The sequence below is a fragment of the Protopterus annectens genome, chromosome 6.part0 (assembly GCF_019279795.1).
Source record: "Protopterus annectens isolate FY-2018-M chromosome 6.part0, PAN1.0, whole genome shotgun sequence".
In the NCBI taxonomy this organism is placed as follows: domain Eukaryota; kingdom Metazoa; phylum Chordata; order Ceratodontiformes; family Protopteridae; genus Protopterus; species Protopterus annectens.
This window is the reverse complement of record NC_056737.1, coordinates 1,984,599,475-1,984,619,740: the sequence shown is the minus strand read 5'-3', so window position 1 is coordinate 1,984,619,740 and position 20,266 is coordinate 1,984,599,475. Positions and strand designations below refer to the sequence as shown.

The following is a 20,266-nucleotide window of genomic DNA, read 5'->3' as shown; positions in this document are numbered from 1 at the left end:
TTATTTTTTTTTTTACAAATTATCACTGTTATTTACTATTAATTAATAACAGTCATATTGCTGAACATGTCAGTGCAGTTCTGTGGATTGTGGACTTCAAATAAAGTGACAGCAGCCCATCCAGGTATCTTATGGGCAGTCATTCATGAAATAATAACAGTAATAAAAATAATAATAATAATAATAATAATAATAACAATGACAATGATGATGATGGTGATGATAAAATAAAATAATGCAGTTAAGAAACTGGAATAACTTTGACTCTGCTGTTGCTGTGTTTTCAGAAGACATTACTACAGTTTCTTCCTTGCCTTGAGTCTTCTTTTGTCTCTTTTTTTTATTACTGCAAGTTGGCATCTGTTTTGTTAGATTTTTAAAGTCATGCAAGAAATATTAATTTATTTAAAAGCACAATAAAAAATACTGTGTGATTTTTATTCTGCTCATAAAATAGTATTAAAGGTTATTGCCTGACTTTAAGCCTTCAGTTAGGTTATTTATTATTATTTTTCAAGTTGCCCAGTGTTTGTTGCACTTCTGTTTTATTTAATTGAGCAAATGAAAAAAAATGCAGCAGGCTGAGCTTGAACATAGTAAACAGCTTTTGCTCACAGTTCTTATTTATACCTCAAAACCATATAGCTCAAGGGTTAAAGCCAAAAATGTAATGGGTTAGGAAAAAGGTCAAAGGTCCAGAATCAGGGACATATTTTAAGTTTAATATTGTTCTTATATGTTTAACTGCTAGAATAACAGGTTTTGCATTAGAGTGCATTTTTTGAATGATATGAAGTCTAGAAGTCTGAAACTCAAATGTCAATCATGATTTAAGTTTGAAATCCTTATAAATTTGCCAGAAAACCACAAATCTTATGAGGTACAGACCAAAAATATGACATAAAATCAGGGGCAGTCAAACATATGCTCTGATCTCTCAGTCATTTAGGGAAACATCAGTGAGAAAGAATTTGAAAGGCTCAAAATCATGGATAAAGTTTAAGCTTTACTCTTGTCACCAAAGCAATGGATGAAGGTAAAACAAATCACACCACATTATCTTGAGCTGGCTAAGCCCTTTGACACAATCCCCTACTCAGGTATAGTAGAAAAGCAGGACTGCCAATTGGCTCCCAGGATGCAGGAGATCAAAATAGGGAAGGCTATCTCGAGAAAGAGACCAGTCACCAATGGAGTCCCCCAGTGGTCAGTGCTGAGACTTTTTCTGTTTATAATCCACTTCTCAGAAGTAAAAGCAAACACCAAAGGGCTTTGGCTGACTAAATTCAAGATGACTGCAATCTAGGAGCAGTTATTGAATCCCAAAATGACTTAACCATCATGCAGGAAGGTTTGTCCCAAACAATAACTGGTACCAAAATCATGAATTGAAAACTATACTCCAAAATACATATTATTGTAGCCTTTTGGAAATTGTCTACCCCAGGGAAATATCAAATTGACAATGCCCCCCCCCCGAGACGTGACACAGTTGTTTGGCATTTGGGAACATATATGGACAGTGACCTAAACTTTGACCAACATCTGCCCAATGTTATAAGAAAGTCTTTCTATATTGTATAGCTTATGAACAAATTGATTGCAACTAGATCTAGAAATGTTATTGTCCCCTTTACAAAGCCCTCATTAGGTCAATCATTTTGTACAATGCTCACTTTGGCATGTATTTGTCCAGACACATGTAACAACTGGAATGCTCACAGAGATACCTTACTAAAAGGGTACAAGTCCTAAACAATAGGTCTTGCATGGACCACCTCAAAGTCTTATCACTATACTCTCCAAATTAAAAAGACATCATCAATAAAACACTTGAAGATCACAATATTACTAGAAAAATTACTTTGCAAAATAATAACAGTTTCCCACCCATGCATGAATATATTAGCATAGACTGGGGCCATTGCTGCCCACCATTGGTTTGACAATATAAATTGTTTTAGTTTAATTAATTGTTTAAGTTGTAACTTAAAATCAAGTCTAATAGTTCCATTAACAAACTTACTATATTACTGGAAAATAACTTGGACTTCAATAATTATAATCTCACAACCTCCATCCCTTCAGCATTGGATATAACAGTATATAAAGATTTGATGTCTAATGTCACTAACAAATCATTATCACAAATCAAAATCTCTTTGGTTTTATTAATAAAATCAAAAGTGTCTTTTAAGAAAGTGCTATTCAATTTAACTACCTTTTGAAAATGCTTGTCAACATAAATAGCCATACTTCCTCTCTATTAGTGCTGGCCACAATTGGTCAAAGAAGGGGATCATCTAGGTCTTTATGAATTTTGGGTAACCCAAACATTAGACTCAACTTAGGATTGTCAATTCTTAAATATTTCCTAGTGGATTCAGTTATTCTTCCACTATAAAACCATTCTTCAATTTGAGAATCAATAAAGGAATAAGCCTTCTTAACATCAAAGTGTGTCACAGCCTTATAGAAATCAGTGTCAGTTAACATTTCCATCATTTTTTGTCATAATTCTCCTTATCTAATACAACCAAGGCATTACCTTTATCGGCTTTTAGAATTAGAATATCTTCATTGTTGATTAAATCATCAAAATATCTCTTGCATTTTTAGTCCGATTATAATATCTATATCCTGGTTTTGTATCAAATAACTCTATAATCTGCAACTCAGACAAAGTTAAAAACATCTTTATCTTTTTTGAGGGGTGGATTATAAATACTGTAATAATTTGTGATAATGATTTGTTAGTGACTTTAGACATCAAATCGTTATACATATACTGTTATACCCAATGCTGAAGGCATGGAAGTTGTAAGATTAGAATTATTGAAGTCCAATTTAGTTTCTAGTAATGTGGTAAGTTTGTTAATGGAACTATTAGACTTGATTTTAAGTTACAACTTTTTTGAATGTAAAAACAATTTATATTGTCAAACCCATGGCATAGTTATGGGGATAGCAATGGCCCCGAGCTATGCTAATATATTTATGTATGTGTTGATATACAGTAATCCACACAAGAAGATGATATAGTAAAACCAACAAATGTTGTTTATTAACCAAATTCAACTGTTTCACTAGGCTCAGCTAGCTTCATCAGAACAGTTGGAACAATTAATTGCACAGCTTTTATAAAGCCTTACTTAAAGTGATATACCATGAAATCAACTTGTACATATAAATGATAAAATTTCCATAAAATACACTTTAGTAATGCCTTTGTGTGGCTATTAAATACATTAAAATATAGCAAGAAAATGATAACTCTTACTACAAATGACATATGTAGATAATTAATATTACAATAAAATTATTTTATATATTAATATATTCTGAGATGTTATAAGTTTATGTACTGCCCTACCTTAACATCAACAAGGGCTTGATGGTAAAATAGTCATTAATGCCTGGCATTCTGGTTGCATCAGTTAAAACTTGCCAAAAAAGCTCTCTATAGGCCAATACATTTTAATATTGCCTCCTCTAGGATCACACTTAACAGCCTCTATTATATTGAAATTTATGATCTTCTCCTTTTCCATAATGTGTCTCGCTAATGCATTTTTGAATCCTTGTTTTTATGCAATATAAATGTGAGTAAACTGTCTTAATAATCTTTCTGTCTTACCCACATAATATGCAGGACAGGCCATACATATAGCGATATACACTACCATTCTAGTTTTGCAGTTACCTTTAACAGGGTATATCCTAGATCTGTTTTCATTTTCTAATGTAATTAGACTCTTCATACATATACTGAAACATTGTTTACAAGTGCCACATCTCGAAGTATGTGCACTTTCATTATGTTTAGTCTTATAGCCTAATTCAAGAATTCTCTTAATATTCAAACCCATTTTGTTCACAAATTTTGGTTCAGTTCCCAATATGTCAGCCATTTCTTTGTCTTTAGTTATTAAGTACCAATTTTTTGCAATAATGTCCTTAATGTAATTACTGTAAGGACCAAATTCTACTATACATGCTCTATTGTATGTAACATTTACCATTTGTTTTGCAGATACTTCTGTGGCTTGATGCTCTGAAATTTCTTTATTAACTGATAAATTTGGTATGTTATTAGAACCAAGTAATGGTTTGTATTTGATTGATAACATATGCTGAAATGTCCACCATCATGTCATTGTCATATCCTCTGTCAAAAAATAGGGATGTAATGTAATCTATTTCCTTGACCATGTCAATGTACTTAGAACACATTCTAACAGCCCTCACACATTGTCCTTTGTATATATTTCTCTTTACTTTCCTAAAGTGTCTTTCCTATATATCGTGGACTTCAAACCTACAATGTCTCTTGTGATCAAACACCATATTCATTTACCACTGAGGTAAATTTCAAAAATTGCTACTGTTGTTAATGTAGTTAATGAATATAGAATAGGTGTCCCATTCCAAAGAATGTATATATCATCAAGAAATCTTGAATAATATACAATGTGTTCATCATGTGTACCATCCAATACATTCTGTTCTTCCCATTCTAGCATGACCAGGTTCCCTGGTCTGCCTGAATATCTCCCCCTCATAGAAAATAAAGTTGTTCTCTAACACAATGCTCATAAGTTCAGCCAATATCAGCCAGTGTCTAATTACATTAGAAAATGAAAACAGATCTAGGATATACCCTGTTAAAGGTAACTGCAAAACTAGAATGGTAGTGTATATCGCTATATGTATGGCCTGTCCTGCATATTATGTGGGTAAGACAGAAAGATTATTAAGACAGCGGATTTACTCACATTTATATTGCATAAAAAACAAGGATTCAAAAAATGCATTAAAAGGAGAAGATCATAAATTTTAATAGAGGCTGTTAAGTGTGATCCTAGAGGAGGCAATATTAAAAATGTATTGGCCTATAGAGAGCTTTTTTGGCAAGTTTTAACTGATGCAACCAGAATGCCAGGCATTAATGACTATTTTACCATCAAGCCCTTGTTGATGTTAAGGTAGGGAAGTACATCATTCCCACAGTACATAAACTTATAACATCTCAGAATATATTAATATATAAAATAATTTTATTGTAATATTAATTATCTACATATGTCATTTGTAGTAAGAGTTATCATTTTCTTGCTATATTTTAATGTATTTAATAGCCACACAAAGGCATTACTAAAGTGTATTTTATGGAAATTTTATCATTTATTATATGTTTGATTTCATGGTATATCATCACTAAGTAAGGTTTATATTTTAAAGCTGTGCAATTAATTGTTCCAACTGTTCTGATGAAGAATAAACAACATTTGTTGGTTTTACTATATCCGTTTATTTTGCTATTTAGTTGTGGATTACTGTTTGTTCTGATTTATGCATGTGTGGAAAAACTGTTAATATTTTGAAAAGTAATTTTTCTAGTAATATTGTAGTTTTCAAGTGTTTTATTGATGACGTCTTTTTCATTTGGAGAGGGGGTGAAGAATCTTTGTTGAAATTTATGAAGTATTTCAATAGTATCAACTCAAAATTTACATGTGATTATAGTTTGATGCATATTAATTTTATTAATGCTACAGTTTTCAAAGCTAATAATAGGTTGCTTATGAACGTGTATAAAAAAGATGTGTAGAAAAATGTGTATTTGCATTATAAAAGTAGGCACCCCAAAAAGATGAAAGAATGTGGTCAAAGGACAACCTAAGCAAATCGGCAACCTGACAGTGAGGGACCAGGATTTCTTGGTTGAAGGTATGAGTTTGTAGAATAAGCTGCTTTGTAGAGATTACCCTGAGAAATTAGTGTCAGATATTTTTATCGAAGTTAGTAATTTTAGAAAACAAGAAGCAACCTACAAGGACAGGCCTATTAAGACTGATTTTAAAACATCTATGCAAATTCAGAACACTATTGATGCTAAAGCTATCAAAAATATTATCACTAGCAGCTGGAAGATTTTCAATGGGTGTCCTGAAATTATTAAAGCTATAGGAGACCACTCAGTATTTTCACAAAAAAGGGGTAAAAGTTTCAAAAATTATTTTCAAGCTAAATTCAATATGCCAAAAGAAAAATGCAACAAAACTGATATGATTAAATGTTTTAACTGTAATTTATGTGAGTATCTGAATACCTTTATCAATAAAATTACTATCAATAATTATAGCATTAAAATCAAGGGATTATATGCATGCAAGTCCAAATTTGTGGTTTATTTGATATTCTGTGTCTCCTGTATGCCTTTTTATGTAGGTCAAATTGCTAGAGAATTATATAAAAGAATATATGAACACAAGTATGCAGTACAGACAGAAGATAAAAAGAATGCCTTGAGAAGGCATTTTACTAATGAAAAGTGTAAAACTGTTTTTTAAATTTATAGTACTGGATGAAATAAAAAACCCTGAAAGAATGTTCAGTGTTGATGAACTGGGGTGGCTGGAATATTCATGGCAGATTAAATTAAATGCATTGCATGTTACCCCTGGGATAGAATAATAGAGAAGACTTTGTGGCTTGCTTAAAAAGAAAAGAGTTAAAACATTAACTGTTATTTAATGTCATGTGATGTGATTTTAAGTATTTAACCCTTTTTTGAATGATGTAAGCCACCGTGGTGCAGCCGTAGTGTTGTCGCCTCACAGCAAGAGGTTCTCCCATTCGATTCTTGGCTGGGGCGCCTTCTGTGTGGAGTCTGCATGTCCTCCCTGTGGTCGAGTGGCATTCGAAAGACATGCGTGAATGGGCATGCCTTCGTTGAAGGTTGGGCATCGGGCTGGCACCTCATCACCGTAAAAATCTACTGCCAATCATTAGCAGACCGGAGTTCCGCTGTGGCGACCCCTAACTGGGAAAAGCCGAAAGAAGAAGAAGCAGAAGAAGAAGAAAGAAGAATTCTTTTTTGAATGATGCCTTTTCAGTCTGATGAAGTCTCTGTATTTGTAGAGACAAAGCCGCTTACAAGGTGTTTGTTTGTGGAATAAAGTTTCTGGTTTTATTTACCAGCTCTCAACCTTTTAGGACAGGAATCAAGGAGAAAGAGTGTGAAAGGTTCAAAATCATGGGAAAAGTTAAGTTTTACTCGTCACCAAAGCAATGGATGAAGGTAAAATAGTTCACACCACATGATTTTTAAAAACTATTTACTACCTCAAATTAGGTTCACTTGGAGGACATTATCTAAGTTCAGAAAGGATTTATAGAGGTAACAAAAGTATGGGTTACGTGGTTACAAACAAGAGATTCACAATGTTGCAAGGATGTCAAATAAAATTACTTTCCTTCATTTAAATAATAAAAATGTGAATGCATTCTGGACATATCTCATTATAATAATATACTACAGTCTAAATAATTGCTGCGGTGGTGGTGCTGCGGTAGCATTGTCGCCTCACAGTAAGACGTTGTCCTGTTCGATTCTCAGCTAGAGCATCTTCTGTGTGGAGACATGCGTGAATGGGCGTACCTTCATTGAAGGTTGTGCGTCAGGGCCGGCAACTCGGCACATAAAAATCTACTGCCAATCATTAGCGGACCGGAGTTACATTGTGGCGACCCTTAACCAGGAAAAGCCGAAAGACACAACAACAACTGCAAACAAAGGGAATAAAAAAGAAGGATGTTCTGTAGATTTAATTTGATACCCTTAATTTTCAATGTTAAAAGTATGGATGGCTGTCTAGATTTGTTGTTGTTAGTTATGTATTAGGATTTCCTTGTATGTACCTAGGAACTAATTAGATAACTGATAAAAAGTCCAGAAGCACAATAGCAGAAAAACGGCAATGCAGATAATTTCTAAAATTCGTTTCCAAGTTTATTAAAACATTGTAAGCGCTTTCGGCTGTGTAAGCTCAGCCTTCATCAAACAAAATAAATCACAGTAGTATTCACTTATATATTGTATGCTTAATTAACCAATTAATAAATTTGGCAATTAATTAAGTCTTATTGCAGTTATAAAATCTCTTTTAACATAAAATATTGTATTAAGCATATTTTATGTCTGTTTTCTCTAGAGCACACAGGGAACTAACAGGAATATCTGCATAGTTTTACTTGGATTCTTTAAAGAAGAGATCCTACAATCTGCTTATATTTCAGCTCACATACCATAGCTACTTAACTGCTTGAAATAAAATATTTTTTTTTCAATAGAATGGTTTATCATTCTAAAATATTTTTTTTCAATAGAATGGTTTATCATTCTCCATTTTAATTTCATGTCACAATATAAAAATTATGGGTTTATTTTTAACCAGTGCACTTCTATGGGCTAGGCTTGTAAAGGCTCCAGGGCCATTAGCCTAGTACACATCTATGAACCTATGAACTTAAAAAACATATTTTCTTCATAAACTTCTGAATCTGACAGGTGAAACAGCTGCTGATAATTCTGACAGAAACATGAAAGGATCTCAGTATTTCTCCATATGAACATTTGAACTATAATGGCCTTATGAAGCTGAACTATGAAGTAAGTTGCTTGCTGACAATGTTAAACTATTCAGAGCATTGCATTCTTCCTAATTCAGTATCTAAGCTTGTTTATAAAAAGGCATCCATAGCCACCTACAAGACTTGAGATGCAGTTGACTAGAACTAAAGCAAAAAGAAAGGTTATCCTGACCTGTTTACCTCATATGTATCTGCTATATGTAATTGCTTGCCATTATTACATCACAGAAATGGAAATCCAGGATGACTCTGTGGTAGTGGTAATAACAACCAAACAAGGCAAAACACTGAAAGTAACAAGGTTATCGTAGCGTCTTTAGAGCAGGCTTGCATGTATAACTCTAAAGGCCTTTAAAAGGACAGCACTAAGATGCCAATAATGCTACTGTTAAATTAAAATAAGGTCACAATGAGAGGGGGGAGTCATTTTAGAAAGAACCTACTAATACTGTGTAACAGTATAACGCTTCCTTTGGTTGAATGTAAAGTGGATGATGTTACAACTCATCATATACACTTCTCTGAGTTACATCTCACAAGTTGCTGTTGCCCACTGAGAATCATTGCCTGTGAAGTTTCTATTAGCATGCCAGAAGTGATTCAAAGTTTTAGGGCTTTTTAACTTTCTCTATAACTGTAAGTAAAAGCTGGGTTGGGGCCTGCCCCCTCATAAAATGTAGGGTACTTTCCCCCTACAAAAATGCTTTTAACTATTAATTGTTTCATAGCCATGTACAAGACTTGAGATGTAGTTGACTACAAAAATGCTTTTAACAGTTTTTTTTTGTTAAAGTAACCTCAGCTGGGTGTTACTCAACAATTCATGGTAGAACCATTCAATACCTAGTTAACACTAATGGGATTAAGATTCTTGAGGCACAATGCTTTTAGAAAAAAAATGAATCAGAAAGAATTATGCACTAACTCCAAACTGCAAAATAAAAATACAACTCAAATCCAGAAAATATAGTGTCACTCCACACCAATGGAAAACAAGAAAAAGAAGTAATGCAAGCAGCCAGATGGAAAATCGAAAGTTAAAAAGTTGTATTGGTTGCACAAATAAAAAAAATGTTACGATTAAGTCAGCATTCTTTTAGATTTCAGGTTTTGCATGTGAATAGTCCTAACATTAGAGGTGGAGATATACGTAATTATACTGAAAGGATGGAATTAAATTGGATCATTAAATTGAGAGCAAATCGCAAACCAGGTCTGAATGACAAAATTACGATTAAACCCATTCTTAAAAATAGAAGGCTTACAGTTAGATAAGGAATTATAGTTTGAGTTTTATTTTTATAATATAAAAAGTTTTTATATGTTTTGTATGATTTGGCAGTTATAATATATTTTAAAAGTTACTTGTGAGTTGAAATTCAAGTTATGCATTGTTAGATTTTTATGTGTCAGTTTTTTAAATCAATTAATATAGGAAGTGATGTCATTATATCATTTACTACATATTGAGGGCCATTTGAATGAAAATGTTTTAAGGTCTGAGGAAGCCCAGAAGGGTGAAAGCACTTACCTATTTGTTTCCAATAAATCCTGTGATTTTATAAAGCTTTATTGTGTGGACTTATAATTTTACGAAGCAATTATATTTATATTTGGTGCTTTGACTGCCGCTATTGCATGTGGATGTACTAGTTCAGCCTTGGTTTGCTCCTATACTGTTTGTCATTTATTTTACAAAGTTTTTTGAGTTATAGGAGCATTTATTCTGTGGTTGCTACTGTTTTGCTGTTATAAAAAGTTTTATTGGTTGCACAAATAAAAAACGTTACGATTAAGTGCTTTCGTCCATTACATTGGACTTCATCAGAATCAATTAGGTCCACTAAATCCACTCTTTTTATACCATTTGTTAATCCTCATGTGATTAGCCAATAAAAACATATGATTAATTAACCCTTGCATGGATGTTTCTCAAACAAAACCCTTAAAACCATAGATTAAAACCTTAATAAAAATTATGTAAATGTTTAAAACCATTTGTTGTATATTGCACTTAAATAAAGAAGCCAATACCAAATTCTCAAACACACAAAATAATTTCCATGATGGGACAGTTTTAATAAAAAAAATCATTGATACCAGGGAATTGAATGGTGTTCAACTTTATCTACCACCTCACTTCCTTAACTTCCAAGATTACCTTTAGATCACCCCTCCCCAGATTAACCATAACCCTTTCTAAAATCACAAACTTAAAACCCTTCCAGTTCATACAAAGTACTGAATGCTTGTACAAGGCACTGTTTTCATTAGCTTTACTAATATTGTACTGATGCTCATAGATACAGTTCCTAAGATGCTGTTCAGACTTCCCCACATAATACGCAGGGCATCCTGAGCATGAAAAACCTATCCTCCATAATAAAGGAACATTGTGGACAAGCTCCACATTTTGTGGTGCCCTTGTCATTCATCATCTCCATCTAACAAATTAAAAAAGAAGTGTTATTAAAGCTCAATTTATTTGGGTAGCGAGGATGACCTCCCATTATGAAGACTTAAAAGGTGAGATGGAAAATGGTATCAGTGAAGCAGTGGCTTTACATCCCCTATTAGTTCTGAAGGCAGAAAATGTTTATTAAATCTGTCCCATCATGGAAATTGTTTCATGTGTTTGAGAATTTGGCATTGGCCTCTTTATTTAAGTGCAATATATAACAAATGGTTTTAAATAGTTACATAGTTTTTATTAAAGTTTTAATCTATGGTTTTAAGGGGTTTGTCTGAGAAATATCTATGCAAGGGTTAATTAATCAAATGTTTTTTATTGGCTAATGACATAAGAGGATTAACAAATGGTATAAAAGGTGGATTTAGTGGACCTAATTGATTCTGATGAAGTCCAATGTAATGGATGAAAGCACTTAATCGTAAAGTTTTTTAATAAAAGTTTGGAACTTTGGATTTTCCTTCTGGCTGCTGGCGTTACTTGTTTTTCCTTGTTTTCCATTGCAAAATAAAAGTGACAGTCACTGATAACATGCAGATAATACACTTAAATGAATTTCTGGGAGCTGTCTGCACAAAATCACATGTGAACGTCTTACCTAACATTTTATAAGTTTTAGCAGAGACTAAAAAAAGATAAGCTTTGCGAATCCACATACCTGAACATGCTCTTAGGAGTGCATACACTGAGCTGTGATCCACTTACAGTTTGAATCCCCAAGAAGTACTTTTTTTAAATTTTATTATACATGTTGTTTTGATTGTATGTGTAAATACTTTATCGATTGTAACGATTCTTTGTTATTATGGTGATTTTCTTAATTGCTATGTTCAAAGGCTGTTTTGATTATATGTATTAATTCTTTATACATTGTAAAAATTCTTTGCTGTAATGGAGCTTTTCTCCTTGGGTCTCTGCTGAAAAAGGGCACCTGCCCAGCCAGACCAACCCAGTTAACAAATGGCAAATAAACAAATAAATAAATGTTAATGTCACCACTGCCAAGTACTTGTTCGGATCTTTGTGGTAGTCAGACACCACTGATTTTATACATGTATAAGCCATGTCTGGGGCATTTGGATAGTAGCATATTATTTAGAGTACATTTTAAGAGGTTTTGGTCATGACTGCGAATCTGCCAGCACCCTTGAAGGCCTGGTCCTTCCTGAAATGATATAAACTCAGTCTTGTAGTTAGTGCAGGGGACTAAAAGCCCTGAGCTCTTAATGAGCTGCTTCCTATGCCCATGGTACAAGGGATGATTCATTCCACTTTAATTTACCAGCTGCGCTACTCTGGGGATGTCACTTAACCAGACTGTGCTCCTAGGCTGCCCTTTAAAGGAAAACTTTGTAAAGTGAGCTTATCCAGTCAACAAACAGGTAAAGGAAAACTAGCTCAAAAATGATAATGTGACTTCAGCATCTCTGCTAAATGGATTTAATCATGTTTCATGAACTAGGAGGACAAAAGGGGCATCAAGGTAAGTGAAAATGTGGAGTTTGTTTCTTAAAACCCATGACTTTGTTTCAGCTATATCTTCTTCTTCTGTCAGTAGAAAGCATGAGAAGTTAATATGTATCACAAAAAGTATTAGTATTTTAGCTAATAATGCTCTAGAGCTTGTAAGCTGCATCAGACTTCACCCAAACTGCAGAGTACTTACGCTCATTGCTCCAAGACTTCTAATACATAGATAATGACAACGCCTTGATTTCTGCAGTCAGTTTTTGTTTAAAGCCTTATACTCTAGAGTAATGAGACATGTATTTTAAAAGTTTCTCTGAACCTTGAACAGGTAAAGGCACTGATTTTAATATGATTGTCCACATATTTATTCCCCCATTAGTATTAATTTGCCGCACTGTTTTTCCCCCCTAGAATATGCCCTTTTTACAAGGACGCTAATTCTTAGCAGCGTGAATGAGTTCTTTTCAGGTGTATTGGAAAGACAGTTGATCTTCTTCCTGTGTTTGTTCTTCCAAGAAGGAAAAGGACTGCCTGCCTGGTAACATATAATGACTCATCAAGTTATGAAGACAACAGAACAAAAAGCTGCCAAGGAATGTGCGACATTTATTCTGTTTCACCCAAATGCATAAACAACATAGCCTAGCCTTATCTGAGAGATACAGAGCACTTATTTTGTTTAACTAAAACAATCACATTCATAATAAAGAACCACTTATATTTTTGATTAAGTAAATATTAAACCTTGAAATACAATGTTTTTAAACAGTAAACATATGATTTAATGCAAGCAGAAATGACTGAATTATTCTGTTTATTGTGGATATCAAGTTGATTTTCCATTGCAAAAATCTGTAATGGTATCACTAGTGTTCGTGCAGCCACTTAAAGATACAAGCCACAGTAATTACAGTTAGACTGAAAAAGAAATCCACTATTAGCATTCAGATGCTTGTTTCAATTTACAAAGACAGTTACAAGCAGAGACTGCTATAATAAGCTGCCAGCAGTAGAACTGTATCCAAGGTGTTATTTTTAGCAAAATTAGTGTGAATGAAGTTCTTTTACCTCCCAAGTAGTCATTTCTAAATACTTTTAGTACATATCTCATTTATTTTTACATTGTTAGCCACATGTCCTTATGTCTGCTATTTAACGTACTGATGGGACATAAATTATCAAACATACCTAACACAGGATTCCAATAACTTTTTTTAATATTTTATGGCAAATACAGTTCAGATATGTTTATAATGAATGCTGGTTTATGAGCATGTATGAGTACATGGTGCTATCATTAGCACTGAAAATATTGTGTTCTATTGTTTTGAATATACTGTGTATGAAAATTATGAAAATCTTACAGTACCTCTGTTAGTGGCATGCATCCATCAGGGTACAAGTAAGCATCAGACAACACTGAACAGTGTAGGTTACAGTGAGCATTCCAAATTCAAGCCAAGTCAGAACAAAGGTACCAGACTTAAGAAGAACAGACAGCTTTGCCAGAATGAGAATGTCCATATGGAATACATTAGCAAATACACAGCAAAACAGATTGCAATATCATTCATTTATTCATTCTCTGTTTGTCATAATGGTTAAGGTCTTCACCTCAAAGACACAAGCTACAGGTTCCAATTCTGACCTCAAGTTATTGGCTAGGCTTAAAATGTCGCTTCAGGGCAGTTAGCCTAGTAGTCACCTATGGTGCCTAATGCAAATCTGAAATGGTACTGCAATGCAATGTAGTCCTTAACATAGTTCATAGCTGATATATGAAGACTTCTATGCATGAAGATGGACAATCATTTTTGCGCATCGTTTTGGTATAATATCATTGTTTGGCTGGGGTATTCTACAGAATGCTAGTGGCAAGGAACAGGAGGAACAACTACTGAGCTACTTTATTTTTTTTTTTTACATGATTGATTTTTTTTTTTATTTCAAAAGCTGTATTTTTAAATAAAGTTATCCATGTTGCTTTGTGCCTGACTGGGTTGGAAAGCTTATACTGTCCTGGTTTATATTCACAATTTTACTGTTGTACTAGGAGAGACAACGTGTTTTTCCTTCTATTTTGTACTCTCAGTTTTCACAGAAGTTAAGCTGTGGTCTTTTTCACATGCAGACACCCCTTCTGACAAACATACGTATGCATATCCCCACAAATGTCAACAACAGACATTATCTTGTATGTATATTTTACCACTAACATGTTCAGTGACAGTAACCATTACTAAACTCATAGTTGCAAGCCCACATCTCCAGTTCATGACTCTTTCTTTGGCATCAGTAAACCTCTACTTGCTGGTGATGAGGTGGTAAGATGACAACTAGCACACCACTTCCACCCCTCATGATGGACAAGCCAGGAATAAATGGTCAGCCCCATCCTCCACTGCCTATCTCCTCCAGCATCTTAGATGGTATTCAAAAATGGGCTGTCTAGCTCAGAGCCAGACCTTATCTCTCTGGTCGCCTTCTGAAAGTGGTTTGATTTTGTAACTACAGGGCCTATGGGTGCACTTTCTCTGGATCTTAGCAACATGTGTGATATAATTGCTTTACTTGTATTCCCTCAACTTTATATTAGCTGAAACTTGAAGTGGAAAAAAACAAACTGGTCAAAGGTTCAGTTCCACAAAACCTATAAAAGTGCTTTTGCATGAGGATCTCCCAGCACATACTTTATGTAACGACTAGCAACTTCATGGCGCACACAACTCCAGAGAAAAGTGAAAAGACTACATGCAATAAATCACTGCCAGAGAGCAAATGAATGCTGCACCACACTGATTTCTAACAGGAAGTGCAAATGAGGAGTTCAGTCATGGAGAACTCAACTCAGTGAGTTTAAACCTCATCCAGTTTACATTCTATAAAATTAATGACTAAACTTGTTAATCTGCCTAAGAATAGACCTTAGCATGGTAGCCTTGGTAACTGACTGACAAATCAGTAGGATGCAGAAACTCTCAGTAAACAGAAGACAATTTAAAGGAAGCATAGCACAAGCTGAGTACTGTTGTTCCAGTATGGCGACCCCTAACCTGGAAAAGCCAAAAGATGAATAGCACAAGCTGAGCAATACAGATCTGGGTAGTGGGAGAAGTCCTCTTTTGTACCTTTGTAAGTGATATCACAAAGTGGCTGACAGGATAGTATGCTACTTTTAAAACAACACACACAATGATACACCAAGTTGTGTGGTATAGATTTGAAGGATTGAAATTCATTCATAAACTCAATAGATTTAAGTCAATACCCAATAGTGCCTCTGAGAAAAATCATAGGAAAGTGTATAGAGTGGAAGAACTCTTTAAAAGAAAGACAAAACCACATTCAGATTTGGGTTGTTCATATGTAATCATTAGGAAATAATGAAAAATTTGAGGGGACAATAAGGATGTGTATATGTAAGAGATAATAAAGATGGCTTGTACTCTGAATGAGGGAGATGGTATTAACCTCTTAGTGCTTCTAGCAGGTCAACACTTCAGGAAGGACGCGTCTTTTAGAAAAATATAAGCATGTTAAGAAATACAGGCACAGATTAAATGTAGAGAATAAGCCATGTAAAGAAGTATTTTTCATGAGAGTAAATGACCGAAGCATGAAACAGCCTTAGTAACAGAACAGTGATCTCAGCTGTAGCGAGGTAACTCTAGAATCTTCGAAACATCACAAAGCAGCTCCTTCAAGGGGAAGGAAAATGTATAATGTTGGTTATGGATTTACAACTTAGCCAGCGTTCGGTGCACAGAGTGGAGAAAACAAATGGTTCTGATATATTATTAATGTCCGGGCAGCTATATGTCTGTCTATGTATCTATCTCTCCATCTATTTATCTGTGTCTTTGCACAGCTTATTATGCTGTTAAATAATGTATTTTATTCACAGTATATTTAAACAAATGGTGAAAGACTTTGTATAACATATATCAACAATACTTAAGCACTAATAATTTCACACTTTAGTCAGTAAGCAAACATTTCCAGCAAATTTAATACTTTATCAATTCTCTTCTGGAAAGTCTTCAATTAAAACAGAAAAAAAGAAAGCAATTTACCTGCTGAAATATCTTTGTCTCCTGTTAGAATGTCTTTAAGAGTGAATGGTGTTGAAGTATACTTCGACTTTCTCCAAAAGTGTGGTTTGGCCTTCTTTTTAGTAACAAGACTCAGAGGTTGGTATCTGTCTGCTTCACTTAGACTTGGAACAGGAATTAGTCTTCCCGTATCACCAACTTGCTTCACAAAGTTCTTGGTAGCTGCTGTAAACATTCTCTGTTAGGTGGTTTAGCCAGTAAAGCACTTTATCAATCAAAAATGCTAAGCTTTGATGTCTGTATGATATCACTTAAATAAAACTTAGATAATTCACAAGCCACTGCCATGCTATAAAAGAAAAACATTCTTAAGCTATTTCTCAATTCTTACATTTGGAGACTGTTTAACTGTGGGCCCTTCCTGCATACAAGGTATTATGAACAGGCTAAGCAAGCTAATGAATAAGAGATGAATACTGAAAGCAGATAGCTGACTTTGTAACAGGAGTCTCTAGAAATGTGTCATTCTGTGTGAATGAACTGCAGCAAAGATAATATATCAAAATGAATACACGAGTTTAGTAAAATGATCTGTTCACTTAAAATGGTAATTCACCTATTGCTGAATATTTTAGTTTTTATCACAATCCGATATGTATGGGATGTCAATGGAAAGTATAGTTTTCTGAGTATCCTAATCACAGCAGTAAATGGCCAAATGGAGCATTATTGCTGCAAGAATTATAAAATGATAGGGACACTAACAATATGTGGACATGAGTCCTTGGCCTGATCTTTTTCAGTAGTGGGATATCCTGTGGGGGTCTCAGGATATGACCATCTGTGGGAGTTCAGTTGTAAGATGAAGTGCATTACACTTCCTAACTTTTCTTAAGAGTCCCAGAAGTAAGCAATACTAACAGAATGTGTCAACAAATGTTCATAGGGTAGATCAAAGTAGACACAGAGTATAAAACAGGCCTAAAACACAATAACATTTTATATAAAGGAGATGTAGTAATAATATGATTCTTTGTCACTATCAATAACTGACCATGAAAGGTAAAATAGAAACATACTCATTTGAGAAGTAATACAGCACAAATAATTACACAACAACCGTAACTAAGTCTATGTAACGTACAGAAGTAACTACACACAAAGACCACCAGACCCAAAAGGAATACAGAATGATGTTGGAGAAAGGTGGGAACTAGTTCTGCAGCTGAAACTTAATTCTAAAAACTTATCTTACAAAATGTCTCTCAAGTGTCTGTACAATGTTCAGCATACTTGCTGCAGGAATCATAAAATAAATGGAGAAGCCAACCACTCCATGCTCAGCTCCCTAAAACCGATGATGGCTCTACAGCATGCCCTACAGCTGAACTAAGGCAAAGCCGGCTCTTCCTCTAAACTGGATATCACTTCAGTAATGGTTTGAGATTGTGAAAATGGAAATCCATGCAGTAGCTTCACAAGTACCTTGGACAAAGGCTGCTGTAATACCAATAGGCTTGGTAGTTAGAACAATAGGCTCTAAACTCCCCAGTCAAAGTCTTGTTGTACTTATCATGATAAGAATCAATGCAGTTAGCTATTTGTTTGGAGGGAGTCTGCTTTAATACTAGATTACCCTGTTTCCCTTTCCCTTGGAGGAGTTGGTATTTCAGTATAAGACCTGACTGGTCTGTAAGCATGAATTGTGTGAAAAAATCCTTTCACCTCTATTCTTTTGCTTGAGAAAGAAGACTGGAAGTTGAACACAATGAGGAAGGGAAACTTCTGAAGCCACCTTTGTCATTTTGGAAAAGTTCTCTCCTTATTGATCACCGCATAGCTCTCTTTACACATCATAGGTTCATATGTAGGTACTAGGCTATCTGCCCAAGGGCATTTATAAGCCTAGCCAGAGTGTGTCGGCTTTTGCTGCCCCATTGATTAATTAACTGAGCCCCTGTCAAGCAGAGCCAATGAAGTGATCCCAGGGGTGTATTTTCTGTTACCAATCCACTCGTCAAGGCTTCTCTTGAAGAGTGTTAGTGAGGGGCTCTGCCTAATGTAGTTAGAAATTTTGTTCCAAAGCATGGGGAGTCTCTGTGACAGGAATCTATCCCTCTAGCATGTTCTATTTATTGTTGTAGCAAGTTTTAGCTCACTAGAGCATGTGACTCACAGTGACTTGGATTTCTTTAGGTGGAGCATGTCCATCAATTCTGAGTTGGACATGGCTTTGTAAGTCAGGCAGAGATCATCTCTGAGTAAGTGATATGCCACTGAGTACAGTCGGAGTTTTTTCAGTCGGGCTGCATAGGACATATGTGTGAGGCCAGTAATTCTTTTGGTGAGGTGCTTTTGTGGTCTTTCAAGCTGTTGGAAGTGTCTTGTGAGATACATCCCAAATGGGGCATTGTACTCTATGATGGGTCTGATGAGTGACGAGTAGAGGGGCACTATAACCTCTTTATTTCTAGATGTGAACCCCTTAGTAATTAGATGGGCCACATAGAAGGATTTCCTAACTACTTTGGCAATATGATTGTCAAAGGAGAGATTACTATCTACCTGGGTCCCCAGATCTCTTATTACCTCTTCTGTATTAAGGGGGCTGCCGCCTATGTGGTAATTCGTGGGTGTTTGTTTTTCCCAAATGGGATGACTATGCATTTTTTGGCATTTAGCTTGAGGCCATGACTTTGACACCAGGTGTCTGTCTCAGTAAGGCCTTTTTGGAGGATGTCCGTGTCAGCCAGAGAGTCAATTATGGCTCCCAGTTTGTAGTCATCGGTGAACTTGGTTAGCCATAGTCCTCTTGTGTTTGCCTGTACTTCTGAGAAATATATGCCAAACAGTAGGGGTCCCAGAACCGAGCTTGCGGGACACCACTTGTGACTGGTTTAGAGTCAGACCTGGAGCCCGCTATTCTTACCGTGTGAGTTCTGTCTGTAAACCAGTTGGCAACCCATCTTGTGACATAGGGGTTTATGTTCAGGCTGGTAAGTTTTTCTATAATACCCAAATGAGGAATGGTGTTGAACGCCTTGGCGAGATCAAGGCAGGCTGTGTGAACCACCTTTCCCTCGTCTATGGCCTTGGTAACTGTCTCGAAGAAGTCGACCAGGTTTAGTAGGCATGATCTGCCCTTAACAAAGTCTAACTGGGTCGGGTCAAGTGTTTGGAGGTTTCCAATCTCTTTGTTAATGAGTTCCATGATGATGCGCTCCATAGCCTTGCAGACCAGGCTAGTCAGGCTTATAGGGCGATAGTTACCAGGGTCAGTTGTGGCCCCTCCTTTGTGGAGCGGAATAACCATTGCTGTGCGCCATTCTATGGACACATAGCCTGTGGAGAGGCTGAGGTTGAACAGCTTGTTTAGGTGGGGGGTTAGTTCATTCTGTAGTTCATGCAAGACGCAGCCTGGGACACTATCTGGCCCCATTGATGCTGTGTTTTTGGCTTTTGAAAGGGCTGTTTTCACCTGTGCTTCTGTGATTTGCGGGACACTACACTTTTCTGGTATTGTTGTGGGCCCTTTTAAAGGTGAGAGGGAGGTGAAGTTTGCACTGAATCTATCTGCCAGTATGTTGACAATATCAGTAGGTTCAGTATATTTTGTGCTATTTTGCACTATCTCAGAGCATATCTGTGAGTTGCCACTTAGATTCTTGACATGGCTAAAGAAGAATTTGTGGTTAGCTTTTGAATCCTTGGCTATTTTTCTTTCGAAGTTAGCCTTTGATGATTTTATGAGGGACCTTAGTTTCTTACTGATACTGATCAGGGATGTCTTTCCTTCTTGGGATTTGCTTTTTTTCTGAACTAGTTTCCTCCTTTTGTT

The 20,266-nt window shown here is 35.4% G+C and overlaps 1 protein-coding gene and 1 long non-coding RNA gene across 2 annotated transcripts in view; one reads left to right on the top strand and one right to left on the bottom strand.

Annotated features, from left to right (window-relative positions):
* LOC122805016 overlaps positions 1–13,114 on the top strand; it is a 269,410-nt gene extending 256,296 nt beyond the window's left edge. Inside the window, exon 3 of the long non-coding RNA XR_006365262.1 lies at positions 12,788–13,114. This is a non-coding gene — a long non-coding RNA (uncharacterized LOC122805016). The remainder of the gene's footprint in view (positions 1–12,787) is intronic.
* Positions 1–16,845, bottom strand: part of PJVK (pejvakin) — a 332,562-nt gene extending 315,717 nt beyond the window's left edge. The window contains exon 1 of the mRNA XM_044075272.1: positions 16,450–16,845. Coding sequence (XP_043931207.1) covers positions 16,450–16,663 — 214 coding nt within the window. The 5' untranslated portion in view covers positions 16,664–16,845. The remainder of the gene's footprint in view (positions 1–16,449) is intronic.
* Between the last annotated feature and the right edge of the window lie 3,421 nt (positions 16,846–20,266).